The 14,298-nt window shown below is 44.1% G+C and overlaps 1 protein-coding gene across 15 annotated transcripts in view; it reads right to left on the bottom strand.

Annotated features, from left to right (window-relative positions):
• Positions 1-14,298, bottom strand: part of LOC115135728 (RNA-binding protein Musashi homolog 2-like) — a 342,501-nt gene that overhangs the window by 13,640 nt on the left and 314,563 nt on the right. For 9 of the 15 annotated variants that reach the window (XM_029670752.2, XM_029670753.2, XM_029670751.2 and 6 more), the window contains exon 12: positions 3,432-3,611. The exons of 5 other annotated variants lie outside the window; for them this stretch is intronic. In XM_029670752.2, the coding sequence (XP_029526612.1) occupies positions 3,432-3,611 (180 nt within the window). Of the gene's footprint in view, positions 1-3,431; positions 3,612-10,911; positions 12,274-14,298 lie in introns of those variants that run through there. One more of the 15 variants, XM_065023634.1, reaches the window with a different exon arrangement.

The raw sequence follows: 14,298 nt of genomic DNA, 5'->3' as shown, positions 1-14,298 counted from the left end.
GTTTGAGCTCATGAGGCTAATGGAATCGGTACTGTACAGTGATTCCTTGCATAACACTTCAAAACAAGCTTAAAGATGCTATTGAACATGCAAAACACGCACACACCCTTATCAGATGCTATAGTCCTTCAGAAGTTGTGACACATCACTTTCCAAACTTTGTTGTGTTAATTCATCTATACTAACTCTGAGCAGCACAAAACCCCTCCTACAGTGGGTTTCTTCCTAAATGTAAAATGAGAACCTGTCCCAGAGCAGAGGGATCTAATGAGGGTGACACTGCTGCTTAACTGCAGGCCCTTTTCCCATGGCTTGCCTCACTTCTCTTATCTGTACAGAACAGCCCCTAATAGGCTTGCTTATTAAGCAATTACTGCTATTTTCAGTTTAAACGGTAATCCTAATTTCTTATAATTGGTGGATTCTATTGAACTGCGCACAGCATCCCCTCTTCATATGAAACAGGATTCATGCTTTTCCTTAAACCCCGGGGCTACACAGGCTCAGCCATTAAGTTTAACAGCAAAACATGAGTTACACTTATTGGGGCTGACTGGTGGCTTAGCGGTGCCCAAGCTAATTTAATGAGCCAGCCTTTGATTACACAGCATCTTTTAAGACACAGGTGACTCATCTGACACGCACCAACTCCACTCGCTAGGTTATTATTCATGTCACTTTGTACCTCGCTGCTGCTGTGACAAAATGTTTGTTTGGATAGGGGAGCAAGGTGCTGACGCAAATGGAGCTCTATTCCTTCCCGTTTTCTTGTTTTCAGCAACAATAGCATTAACTCTGATAAGGAAGGTTCAACAAACAGGCAAACCAGGTGAGGCTTGAAGATGTGCCTCGGCGTCTGTGTGAGACTGGGGTGAGTAGATATGAATAAACATGCTCAAGTATCTGAGCAACAACAACGCAGTGGGTCAATATGACCGTGTTGTTTTAAGTCTTGGACAACACAAAACTGGGTTTTGTTGTAATCAGGACTTAATAACTGAAGCAGTTTGCATACCATATCTTACTAACGCACACAAGGTCCGACCGAAATTTGGATCCGCTTTTAACCCAACCCCTCCGAAAGACACACATACTACTGTACATACACATACAGGTTTTGGAGAGGTACAGGGGGCCGCCACACTGAGCACCTAGGGCACAGCGACAAGCAATGGCATCTAGGATTTGATACCAGCAACCCTCCAGTTGCCAGCTCACTTCCGACAGATTTTTCCCGTCGGACCCAAACTGGCAACCCTTCAGTTACTGGCTCGCCTCTCTAACCGTTAGGCTACCTGCCACCCTGTAGAGGCAATTTAGGTGGTTTACAATTAACATTTGGAGGAGGTTTACAATTAACATTTGCCATGAAAGCATTTCTATTCAAACTGGCGGTGGCAATTTCCTCGTGGCTGTGAGCCTGTCTCAGTGGAGAACTAGAGCTCAGCTTCCCCACCTGTACCCATTGGGCATAATTAGAAACCAGAAGGAGCCTTTACTACCTGAGGAGGGCCACAAAACACTTCCTCCTCTACAGCCAAGCGCAGACAAAATAAAATAATCGACACACTATACAATCCCCACATCAAAAGCTGTGCTTTTCAGCACTTTGGCTTTGCATGTTGACCTATATGCACAATGCTGTAGGTGTCTTAGCAAAGCTGTTTGTTCTCCCCCTCTTCTGTACAGCTGTGTGTAATCAGAGCCCATTCATCACCACTCTGTGGATAAATGCAGGAAGTGGTTGCGGGCCTGCAGTCCTGCCATCCCCTGTGAAGCCCTAGGACAGACATCCATCCCAATGAGTCAGGCAGGCAAATCTCCACCCAGACTGGGCCGGCCTCCAAACCAGGAGATCTGTGTAATCTTTGCTGTTAAGCATGAGGCCTAAAGATGTCCTTTCCTGTCCACTGCCAAAGCCAATGAGGCAGGACTAGTGAGGAGTACAGGGACGGCCTGCAGGGGGCCTCAACACCTGCCGCTGCCTGCTGGTCACCACTCCTTCACTGGTACAATGGAGTAGGACTCTACAGAGCAGTGACAGCACCATCATTCTGTCTGGATGGGTCGTCATCATCATCAGACATCATTACTGTCTCTATTCTACATGGCCACTTCATCTGAACACAAGGATAGGACCTGGTTGGGAAGAGCAACACACCAGTAACCAAATTCACTTTATGCAGTCTAGCATACTTTCAGGAATATCATGTATTTCATTGTGAATAACATTGTTTGAGGATTTCAGCTGTGCACATACTGTATACGGAGGATGACTGGTAAACAGAGTGATACAACAAGAACCCTGACAAAGAGGGGCTCCCAGCACTATCTACCGCGGAGCAGGTCAACACCACCAAATCACATCTACAGCTCTCTGCCTGACATCCCCTGAGCTGGGTTCAGAAACAAACACTTCTCACAACCTTTTCCTCTCAACATTGTTTTTCTCAACACTTACTGCTCAAAATATGAGATGAAATTGACTGAAATGACATCTCTTGTTAGTTTTATCAGGAACAAACCTATGACCAAACAAATAGCTGACCCTGCAAGTTTAGAATGAGGGTAATCAATTGAAATGAAATTGTCATAGCTACGTATTATCTGTAGAGGAAATGGCATAGAAACACAATTGCTTTCCATTGAGTTATAAGACGCAAAACATACAGTTTTCACTATGTTTAGAATACAACCTTGGGGAAAGACAAACAATTATAAACGCTTCTGCCAAAAACCAAACACTATCATACTGAAACATACCACTGTTTTAGTGTAATGGTTAAATGATGCATATGACTGTACTAGGATGTAATGTTACTATAATGTATACACAAATCATGCCTAATGATTGATTGCCTAGTTGTTCACAGAACGATAATGGAGGTGATCATGCTTTCACCACAGGTCCTTTCATTTTCCTTCACTCAATCATTCACAATATGCTCTAACTGACTAACTCTTTCAGTCAGTCAGTCAGCTAGTCAGTCAGTCAGTCAGTCATCCAGTCAGTCAGTCAGTCATCCAGTCAGTCCGTCTCTCTCATTCAAACGATCCAAAAGGTTCAAATGTTCATGTGGATGGAGACATGACAAGTAAATGTTAGCTTTCTCACAGAGGACCGTCCTCTGCCTCCCCTGCTCTGTTACATGCATATAGAGGAAAACATACATGTCCTCCCCTAGGTGCAAGCAGAGGCATGGAATAAACATCACAAGTAAACAGAAAAAGGTACATTGAAAATCAAAAAGGAGGATAAAACATGCAATGCATTGCTGGCAAAACGTTCATCCTTTTCACCTTTATTTTTTCCATTATAAACAAAGAAAACGTAGACAAAAAAAAGCATAGATCATCTGTATGGAGGAAACATCATGAATCAAACTGAACAGTCCAGAAGGTGAATGGGAGAGATGTGCACATATACAAACCTGGGCTCTTAAACTGATCCGGGCTGTGCAGGTGCTGGAGGGGGGAGTTGCAGGCGGAGGTGGCATGCTCACTGTGCAGCATCTGAGCCGCCTGGGGCCCCAGGGAGCCATAGTCCGCAAAGGAGCAGGGCGCCCCCCTCTGGTCACTGGGCGCAGAGTAAAACCCGTAATCGGGAAAGCCTGAGAGGTACAGTATAGGGTGGGGAAGGGGAGGGGAAGGGACTCCATCATTGTGGAAAACGTTTGGTTTCATTGTTTCACAGTAGTCAATGTTGTCCAGACTCTTTAGCATGGCATGGTTGGTGTGTGACATTATGACGGGTTCATTTAGCTGAGATACATGGCGTCCTCTCCCTGCTCTCTCTCCCCAGCAGAACCTGCTGCCAGTCTGTGTCTGAGGTGTAGGAGTCTGTCAGCACCAGACTAGTGCAACATCCCTCTAGGGAACCCAACACATTTCAATGGTTGACTGTCTAAGATAACAGGATGATTGACTGGCTATTAACAATCATAAGACAAACAGTGAAGTAGCAGGAATGGCTGTCTCTGAAGTCTAGACATGAATCAGTCTAACCTGATTCCCTCACATTGTCCTGCAATTGACAGAGAGGTGTGATATTGGAGAATTATTACAAATGCAGGTCAATAGAGCTTTATTTGATGACTACAATGCTTACTGGATATACCTGAAGGAAACTCTCATCATGATGACTATAAAGCTTACTGGATATACCTGAAGGAAACTCTCATCATGATGACTATAATGCTTACTGGATATACCTGAAGGAAACTCTCATCATGATGACTATAATGCTTACTGGATATACCTGAAGGAAACTTACTGCATATACCTGAAGGAAACTCATCATGATGACTATAATGCTTACTGGATATACCTGAAGGAAACTCTCATCATGATGACTATAATGCTTACTGGATATACCTGAAGGAAACTCTCATCATGATGACTATAATGCTTACTGGACTGCATCATATACCTGAAGGAAACTCTCATCATGATGACTATAATGCTTACTGGATATACCTGAAGGAAACTCTCATCATGATGACTATAATGCTTACTGGATATACCTGAAGGAAACTCTCATCATGATGACTATAATGCTTACTGGATATACCTGAAGGAAACTCTCATCATGATGACTATAATGCTTACTGGATATACCTGAAGGAAACTCTCATCATGATGACTATAATGCTTACTGGATATACCTGAAGGAAACTCTTATCATGATGACTATAATGCTTACTGGATATACCTGAAGGAAACTCTCATCATGATGACTATAATGCTTACTGGATATATCCGAAGGAAACTCTCATCATGATGACTATAATGCTTACTGGATATACCTGAAGGAAACTCTCATCATGATGACTATAATGCTTACTGGATATACCTGAAGGAAACTCTCATCATGATGACTATAATGCTTACTGGATATACCTGAAGGAAACTCTCATCATGATGACTATAAAGCTTACTGGATATACCTGAAGGAAACTCTCATCATGATGACTATAATGCTTACTGGATATACCTGAAGGAAACTCTTATCATGATGACTATAATGCTTACTGGATATACCTGAAGGAAACTCTCATCATGATGACTATAATGCTTACTGGATATACCTGAAGGAAACTCTCATCATGATGACTATAATGATGACTAATACTGGATATACCTGAAGGAAACTCTCATCATGATGACTATAATGCTTACTGATACCTGAAGGAAACTCTCATCATGATGACTATAATGCTTACTGGATATACCTGAAGGAAACTCTCATCATGATGACTATAATGCTTACTGGATATACCTGAAGGAAACTCTCATCATGATGACTATATATACCTGAAGGAAACTCTCATCATGATGCTTACTGGATATACCTGAAGGAAACTCTCATCATGATGACTATAATGCTTACTGGATATACCTGAAGGAAACTCTCATCATGATGACTATAATGCTTACTGGATATACCTGAAGGAAACTCTCATCATGATGACTATAATGCTTACTGGATATACCTGAAGGAAACTCTCATCGTGATGACTATAATGCTTACTGGATATACCTGAAGGAAACTCTCATCATTCAACGGGAGGAAAATGTTGAATTCTCACAAATCAATAATTAATTTCAAGCCTCTGGTTTTGAACCACTACAACTGTAGATTGAGGTCTATGCATGTGACATTTTCTCCTGGTTTGATAACAAAGAGACACATTCATGTGTATTGCCCATAAATAGAGGGAACGACTCCAAAACACTCCACAATTAAGCTTGGGCTATTCCAACATACCCTTCTTTCAACACAGATGGAGGATTATCAACGCTTCAAGAAATCGTCATTCAGCAACACGACATGCTGACGTTTATTGCTTGTCCTCTTAATCTGAGACAAACTGCTCATATAAAGAGAGCCATTAAAGGCACATGTTGCATCGTGCACCTCTTCAATATGGGGAGTTAATCCACTCAAGAAAAAACTGAGATTGGCGTCAGCGGCTCTTTTCCCGGCGGGTCACCCCGTCGTGTGTTTGTTTATTTGGGTCTCCAGCTGAAGAGGCGATCAAAGCCGTGTCACACCTAGACCTCCATTATGAGCTTGTTAGCAGCTGCCAAATGAAATCCAAACACAGGCGTGCTCCTCAACCGGCGCTTTAGGGCCCCCTCGTTTCACCGAGCGCTACGTGGGCTCCATGCCCACTCCTCAAATTATGTGCCCCTAAAATGGCAGGCTTCCCACATTGCTTCCCACTTCCAGTCATGTAAACGGTGACACATGGAAGACAGCTCCATAAGACAATAATCCCCTTTACATCTCTCTTAAGCAGCTGCCATGGAAAATCGATCGGTCTTTATCAATGAGGAAAACTCAGATTTAGGGCGACATTAATGGGACAATGAAGGAAATTATGTGTAAATGGGTCGATGCAGGAACGCAAGAAGAATGTCTGAATGAATGATAAAAACCTACTTTCACCTAAATCTTTCTAGCCTGAGACAAGTCTTCCCAAACAAGACTAGAAATGAGAGAATGTTAAGAGTCAGTACCTGCTGACTCCAGTGGTCTGACAGAGCTGTCTCCTCTCAGTGTGATACAGACAGGATATGAAAGGACATGAGACCAAGAGACAGGTGCTGAGTCACTGCCCTCAACCCACAGTCCTCAGTCTGTCTCTGTATCCCAGTCCTGGAGGCTGCTGTCTGTCTGTCTGTGCCTTCATCTTACACATGGTCGTTCAGCATTCTGCACGTGTACCACCATCATTAAACCCAGCTGCATCTTCTCTGTACCCTACGCCGTCACCATGCCACTAACCACAGAGCCTGTCCTCCCAGGCAGGGGCGGTCACTCACACACAGCAATGACCTGGATGACACTCCCTCTGCAGTACGGGGATGAGGACTCAGTGAGGATGGGCCAGGTTGAATTATGGACGAGGGCATTTCAGAGGGTCACTGCTTTTTTTCTCTAAAGAATGTACTCTCTTGGAAAAGAGGGATAAGGGAGCAAATTTCCTGAGCGTTCCACCTCCTTATCTTCACCCCCGCCCCCCAATCCCTCCTTTCTTCTGCCTGTGCTATGGAAAGCTGCCTTCAGGCAACATTCACGGAAATATGCATTCAGCCAGCTTTAATCGTAAGGAGACCAAGAAGAGAGAAACTAGGGACACTTGCGTTTAATCTGTTTGTGACATCCACGCTAATAGGTGGCCGTCCTTGAGTTTCCGAGGTGCTTTTTCCATGCTCACCTCTAATTAGACAAGCTTCCTCTGCTTCCTCTCCTCTTCCTAATTAGATCTTTAACAACAAACAAGCAGCAACCTTTACAAAGGCCTTGCCACAATCTCCCCCGTTAGTTAAACGTCTGAGAGGCGCTGGGCTAAGGGAGGGGAGAGGGGAGGGAAGCCATGCCAACCGTGCCACATCCTCATGGTACTGGCTGTCAGGCCACCGACAATGGCAGCTTCCTGTTACAATCTGCATAGATCCGCCAATTCTACGATAGCAGGAACGACAGGACACAAAGACGACATCAACACACACAACAAATACACATGGCGGCTTTGTTTGCGCTGACACGGACAATTAGCCCTCAGCTGCCGGCAAGGTCTTATCTAATAAAGCCAGGCAAAATTACTTTTATTGTTCAGGTAGATTGCTTCTAATGATAGTGCCATCTGTGGGACAGCATATGAATAAAATGAGTCTGAAAATGCTTCCTTCTATGGATCAAAGCCTGAAAAGCACACATCTGGGAGAGGCCGAATAGCTTGATTGTCTTCCCCAACTAATTTGATTTTCAGAGCATACAAATGTTTTAAGCAACTTTCACTTGGGCGAAGGTGCGGAACAGAATGAGAGTGAAGAAAAGTCTCTGAGCACCAAAGAAATAATGGCTTTCCTGAGATCCACCTAAACAGACATATGTTCTTTATCAAGCTGCTAAGAGATACACTAGCACATTGATGTTGGGGGATGGAGGGGGCTTGTATATGTGTGTATGCATACAATGTGTGTAGTTTAGGTGAATCCCAGTGGTGCTTTAGAATATAGCTCATTATAAACTGCTCTACTGTATGTTTACATTACAGGAACATCTGGCCCTATCAACACAACTACCACAAATGAATAATAATAAACCAACATGCAATATCATATGACACAATGACTTTTCCTTAGAATACAAGACACTACTCCCCGAGCTCTTTCACATGCAAGGAGCATCCACATGATTACCTATAAACTTCCTCTGTTTTTGTCTGTCGATAATAAATGCATTGTGGCTATCAGCACTCACCAGGGCAGAACATAACACATAACATTCTGATTGAGGTGACTGAGGACAGAAACGGTGCCATAAAACAATGCTTTGCAGACAGCCGCAGCACCGTGTGTCCTGTCGTTCCTTCTGCAATAACAGTCTGTGACTATTCAACTGAGCAGGACACTATGTGCAGTGTAAGATGTCTTCCCTTGCTCTTTCATGGTCAAGTTTAGGTGGATGCACTACCACACTATACTGAGGAGATTTAACTAGGCATGCAGTCTGTGGAAGGAACACACACACAGATCATCTCTGTAGTGTGATGGGGCAGTAGGCTGTAGTAGGTCCCCACAGCTGCATCACTGATCTGTTATGAGCCTGAGACAATCCCATTATTAATATTCACACCATCTAACCGGAACAATGGCCCCTTCTTTGGACTTGATTTTTTTCCCCCCCTTCTGGTCTAATTGGATGTAATTACTCATCTACAAAACAAATGAGCAGGTTGAGGTTGCCTTGGAGACCAGATCAGGAGGCCCAGCAGTGCGAATCATTCGCCGAGCTCCATTTATACTGATAATTATCCCCCCCTCTAATTCTCTCTCTCTCTCTCTCTCTGTCTCTCTCTCTCTCTCTCCCTTTGCCCACTGGCCAGAGGCTGCTGGGGATGGGGGTGGTCATCTCTCATCGGCCAGCTAAGAGCTCCACAGTTCAATGCTGGAGAGGCTGCTTCTCTCATAGCATACTGCCATCACGAAGATGGCTTTCTTCAAGTGGATAAATGCTCCTCTCTCATTTCCACTTTGCCAGATGACTGCCTCTAAGGAAGGATTGCAAACCACTGCCTTGAAAGTATTGCTACTCTGCTCCTCTCTATGAAAAAACAGACAAAGAACCCTATCATGTTCGTGCTAAAATACAGGGCATATTCCTCTCCACTTTACCACTTTAGAGAGAGGACAAGGTGTTTAAGAGTGCACCAGTGTTCTCTAACAAAAGTCTGTGTTTATCCCGACACTGAAGCTTCAATTCCCCAAAATACACACAGACATACTCACACAAATATTAATACACAAACACTCAGGCACGCACAGACTGTCACAGGCACACGCACACACACTCACATGCACACACACACTCACATGCACACAGACCGTCACAGGCACACGCACACACACTCACAGGCACACACACACACAAACACCTAGAGCGACATTTGCTCCCAATCATCCCTCTCTCCCATGCCCCCTCTCAAGTCCCCGGTGGCCATCCGCACACGTCACTCTGCGGAGGATGTCAATAAACCTGTCATACGGCTTCCCAAATTAGCTTTGAATTTCACAGCGACTGTAATTAGCTACTCCATTTCCACCTATGCCATTTCTCTGTGCTGCCGAGAGTAGCTTTCACTTTCCATTTGAAATAGCATTTTCTGACTGAATGAGTGACTAATTAACAGCACTAGACCCCCTTATCAAAAAGCACCGACATTTCATAAATAATACATATTTAATGTCTTGTCATTTTGTGCTCAGAAAGGCTTGGCTAATGAAGTTTAACAGATGATATATTTCTGCATTTACTACCCCATAACCAGGCCTTTATTCTTCTGTTAGACTTTCATTCTTTCTCTCTTTCTTCCCTTTTCAATCGTTTTTGAAACACGAGAGCTTCCAGGGGTGCATCATCGAAGGGAAAGAAAATGTTTCAAATAACATAAAAGATAATGTTTTCTGACGGTAAATCACAGGTGTCTAACCAGCCGTGTGACAACGTGATGCGTGACGTAGGCTATTTCCCCTCCTGCAGGTGTGTCAGGAGGGCTATGGAGCACAACAACAGAACACTATGGAACACTAGGACAATTCAGATCCTGTGCTGTCCTTGTAATAACACAACCTAGAACCATTTAACAAGAGTTTTGATTTGTGTTTATGAGTGACTAATAGTTTATAAGGTAAAGCTATAAGTCTTTAAATGAGTTCATGCAAAAGATTTTCTGACTTCCACTAGAAACCAAAGTGAGTGAGGCCATGGCTCCAGCCTGAAGCCCATTGGAGAGGCACACCAAATCCCAGGGCATTCTCTTCTGTGACCCCTGAACATCTGCCAGCCACAGCTGTGTGAGCCACTGCACTGTAGGACAGGAGCTGGGGAGAGAGGGACAGGAACTCCTCACCCTCCCCACATGTCACATCTTCTCTCTGGGCCCCAGTCAAACCCGGAGTATACCACTGTCACATGGATTGGTTTGGCATGCTCGTACCCAGGACATGTGATGCTCTTCTGGGCTCGTCGCTGAGCTAAGCGGAGCAGCATCTGGGACAAACGGACGGACCTGAGTACCCATGGGGACTGGGGATCCAGATTAATTTAGCCCGATGAACACAGCCAATCCCAGACTCCTCTGGGGCACTTCCCAGGATCACAGAGCTTGTTGGGAGGAAATGGATAATGATCTCAGATAATGTGGCAAAATGTGCCAAAATATTTCCCTCTCCGAGCAAGCTGTGGGTTCCTCAGTAGAAAACAAAAACAGCCAGGGTTCAGTGGAGGAGAATACTGAAATCTACATCTACATGAGAACCTCTTGTTTCTCTCTAAGGCAGAATAGACTGTTTCCTAGGGGATATCAATCACATGGTATAAATGATCAAACCAAACATAGATAGATAACATACCATTTATTAAATTTATGTCAATGATGTCATTACAGATTCATGTCAACATGTTGCAGAACGTACAAGTTGTATGTTGAAAACAACACATCCCTTGTCCCAAAAGCAGGGACATTTTAAATACTATTTCACTGTTTAAATCCCTCTGTGGGGATAACATGTTGCACTGCCAAGTGCTGTTTTAAAAGCACGATTATTCGGGCATAGAAATATTACTACCAAAGCATTAAACTGTGCTCTGTGTAGTGGGAAAGGTCACATTAAAGCATGGCCTCAGTGTTCCCCAGGTCTCTGAGGTCACTGGGGCACTGAGGATAAAGACAGAATTGATTGGCCATAGAAAAGGCCCTGAGAGATGTGCTTATTACAGAAATAATAATGGACGGAACTGAAGCCACGTTAACCTTCAGCACAATGCACTTATTGTGTATCAAGGGACCGTTGGCCAGGAGAACTGGACATGTAAGGAGCCTCTTTAGCTGACGAGACTGATCCGCTCCCACTGAGTTAGCATCTTACTGACATCCACTAACTCACGGGGGAAGGAGGATGGGACAGGGAGAAGGAGAGGGGAAAAGAGGAGGAGAAAGAGGGAAGGGGCGCAGAGGGCAGTGAAGAAAATGAGAGAGAGAGCAAAGGCATAGAGAGAGAATTAAAGGCAAAGAGGTAGAATAAGCAAAACATTAAGAAAGAAGAGAAAAGATCAAAAGAACATCCTCGGCCCTCATGAGCTCAGCAGCAGAAATTCCTTGGCGATCGATGCAGGTTTACAGACGTTACAGAGGCCTTGAGAAGAGAATAGGCCATCTCATCTCCAAGACTCTGAAACATCCCACTCATTTCCGCTTCACATAATAAGAGCTCATTCCTCTGGAAGGAGCTGAAAGGGCCTGAATGAGAGACTGAGAGCCGGCAGAAATATTTCTGAGTGTGACAGAGGGGACGGAGGAGGGGAGATCAGAGGGGACGGAGGAGGGGAGATCAGAGGGGACGGAGGAGGGGAGATCAGAGGGGACGGAGGAGGGGAGATCAGAGGGGACGGAGGAGGGGAGATCAGAGGGGACAGAGGAGGGGAGATCAGAGGGGACGGAGGAGGGGAGATCAGAGGGGAGATCAGAGGGGAAGGAGGAGGGGAGATCAGAGGGGACGGAGGAGGGGAGATCAGAGGGGACAGAGGAGGGGAGATCAGAGGGGACGGAGGAGGCGGGTAACAAATGGTCTAAACCCCAGGCTGACATGTCAATCAAGCAGCTCCTCAGGTAGACAGACAGATGTGGAGTCAGATTGAGTGAGGCAGGCACGTTGACCAGTCCAAGAGGGAGAGGACAGACTGGCCTCCAGTGGAGAAGGGCCCTGGGTGAGGTGGCAATGGAACGCAGACCGTGGGGGAAAGAGCAGAAACGCTGTCAATGGTGGCCATTCAAAAAAAACTGATCTAACAAAGTGGATATTTATGAATTCCGTCATCATTTATGTGATGTTGTAACAGGCTCACAATGTGGTTACTAAAATCTGATTTGGAAATACAGTTGAAGTCGGAAGTGTACATACACTTAGGTTGGAGTCACTAAAACCTGTTTTTCAACCACTCACAAATGTCTTGTTGGCAAGTCGGTTAGGACATCAACTTTGTGCATGACACACAAGTCATTTTTCCAACAATTGTTTACAGACAGATTATTTCACTTATATCACAATTCCAGTGGGTCAGAAGTTTACATACACTAAAATTCCATAAAATTATGTCTTGGCTTTAGTAGCTTCTGATAGGCTAATCGACATAATTTGAGTCAATTGGAGGTGTACCTGAGGATGTATTTCAAGGCCTACCTTCAAACTCAGTGCCTCTTCGCTTGACATCATGGGAAAATCAAAAGAAATCAGCCAAGATCTCATAAAAACAATTATAGACCTCCACAAGTATAGTTCATCCTTGGGAGCAATTTCCAAATGCCTGAAGGTACCACATTCATCTGTACAAACAATAGTAAGCAAGTATAAACATGATGGAACCACGCAGCCGTCATACCGCTCAGGAAGGAGAAACGTTCTGTATAGATACAAAAGTATCTATATCTACAGTAAAACAAGTCCTATATCGACATAACCTGAAAGGCTGCTCAGCAAGGAAGAAGCCACTGCTCCAAAACCGCCATAAGAAAGCCGACTACGGTTTGCAACTGCACATGGGGACAAAGATTGTACTTTTTCGAGAAATGTCCTCTGGTCTGAGGAAACAAAAATAGAACTGTGAACTAGCCATAATGACCATCGTTATGTTTGGAGGAAAAAGGGGGAGGCTTGCAAGCCGAAGAACACCATCCCAACCGTGAAGCACGGGGGTGGCAGCATCATGTTGTGGGGGTGCTTTGCTGTAGGAGGGACTGGTGCACTTCACAAAATAGATGGCATCATGAGACAGGAAAACTATGTGGATATATTGAAGCAACATCTCAAGACATCAGTCAGGAAGTTAAAGCATGGTCGCAAATGGGTCTCCCAAATGGACAATCACCCCAAGCATACTTCCAAAGTTATGGCAAAATGGCTTAAGGACAAAAAAGTCAAGGTATTGGACTGGCCATCACGAAGCCCTGACCTCAATCCTATAGAACATTTGTGGGCAGAACTGAAAAAGCGTGTGCGAGCAAGGAGACCTACAAACCTGACTCAGTTACTCCAGCTCTGTCAGGAGGAACTTATTGTGGGAAGCTTGTGGAAGGCTACCTGAAACGTTTGACGCAAGTTAAACAATTTAAAGGCAATACTACCAAATACTAATTGAGTGTATGTAAACATCTGACACACTGGGAATGTGATAAAAGAAATAAAAGCTGAAATAAATCATTCTCTCTACTATTATTCTGACATTTCACATTCTTAAAATGAAGTGGTGATCCTAATTTACCAAAGACAGGGAATTTTTACAAAGATTAAATGTCAGGAATTGAAAAAAAAAAACTGAGTTTAAATGTAGTTGGCTAAGGTGTATGTAAACTTCCGACTTCAACTGTATTTGTCTGTCTTATAAGCTGGTAGCATATACTGTCAAGGGAAACTAATTTCTACTGTGATCTTGGCTATTATCAACAGTAAAACACTGTGAAAGCATTATACTGCAGCATACTGTAATTGATGGTGCATTGCGGGAAACTGTTGTGGGCGGGGAAGGAATTGCTGTACCATATTTTTCTTCTTCTCATTAACATATCATTAACATAATTTGAGGCGTGCCTTGTAAGAGGCTATATTTGTTCCAACCGTTAGTGTGAGAGCTGTACCAGTTTAACTCATATAGTACTATAATGTCCCATTAATGAAACATTTACAGGGGACAGATTGGCTGCATGTATTTTGCCCTGTCGTTGCTGCCAGTAA

Source organism: Oncorhynchus nerka, linkage group LG10 (assembly GCF_034236695.1).
Source record: "Oncorhynchus nerka isolate Pitt River linkage group LG10, Oner_Uvic_2.0, whole genome shotgun sequence".
Taxonomy (NCBI): Eukaryota; Metazoa; Chordata; class Actinopteri; order Salmoniformes; family Salmonidae; genus Oncorhynchus; species Oncorhynchus nerka.
The sequence above is the reverse complement of the archived record's forward strand: the minus strand, read 5'-3'. Positions and strand labels throughout refer to the sequence as shown.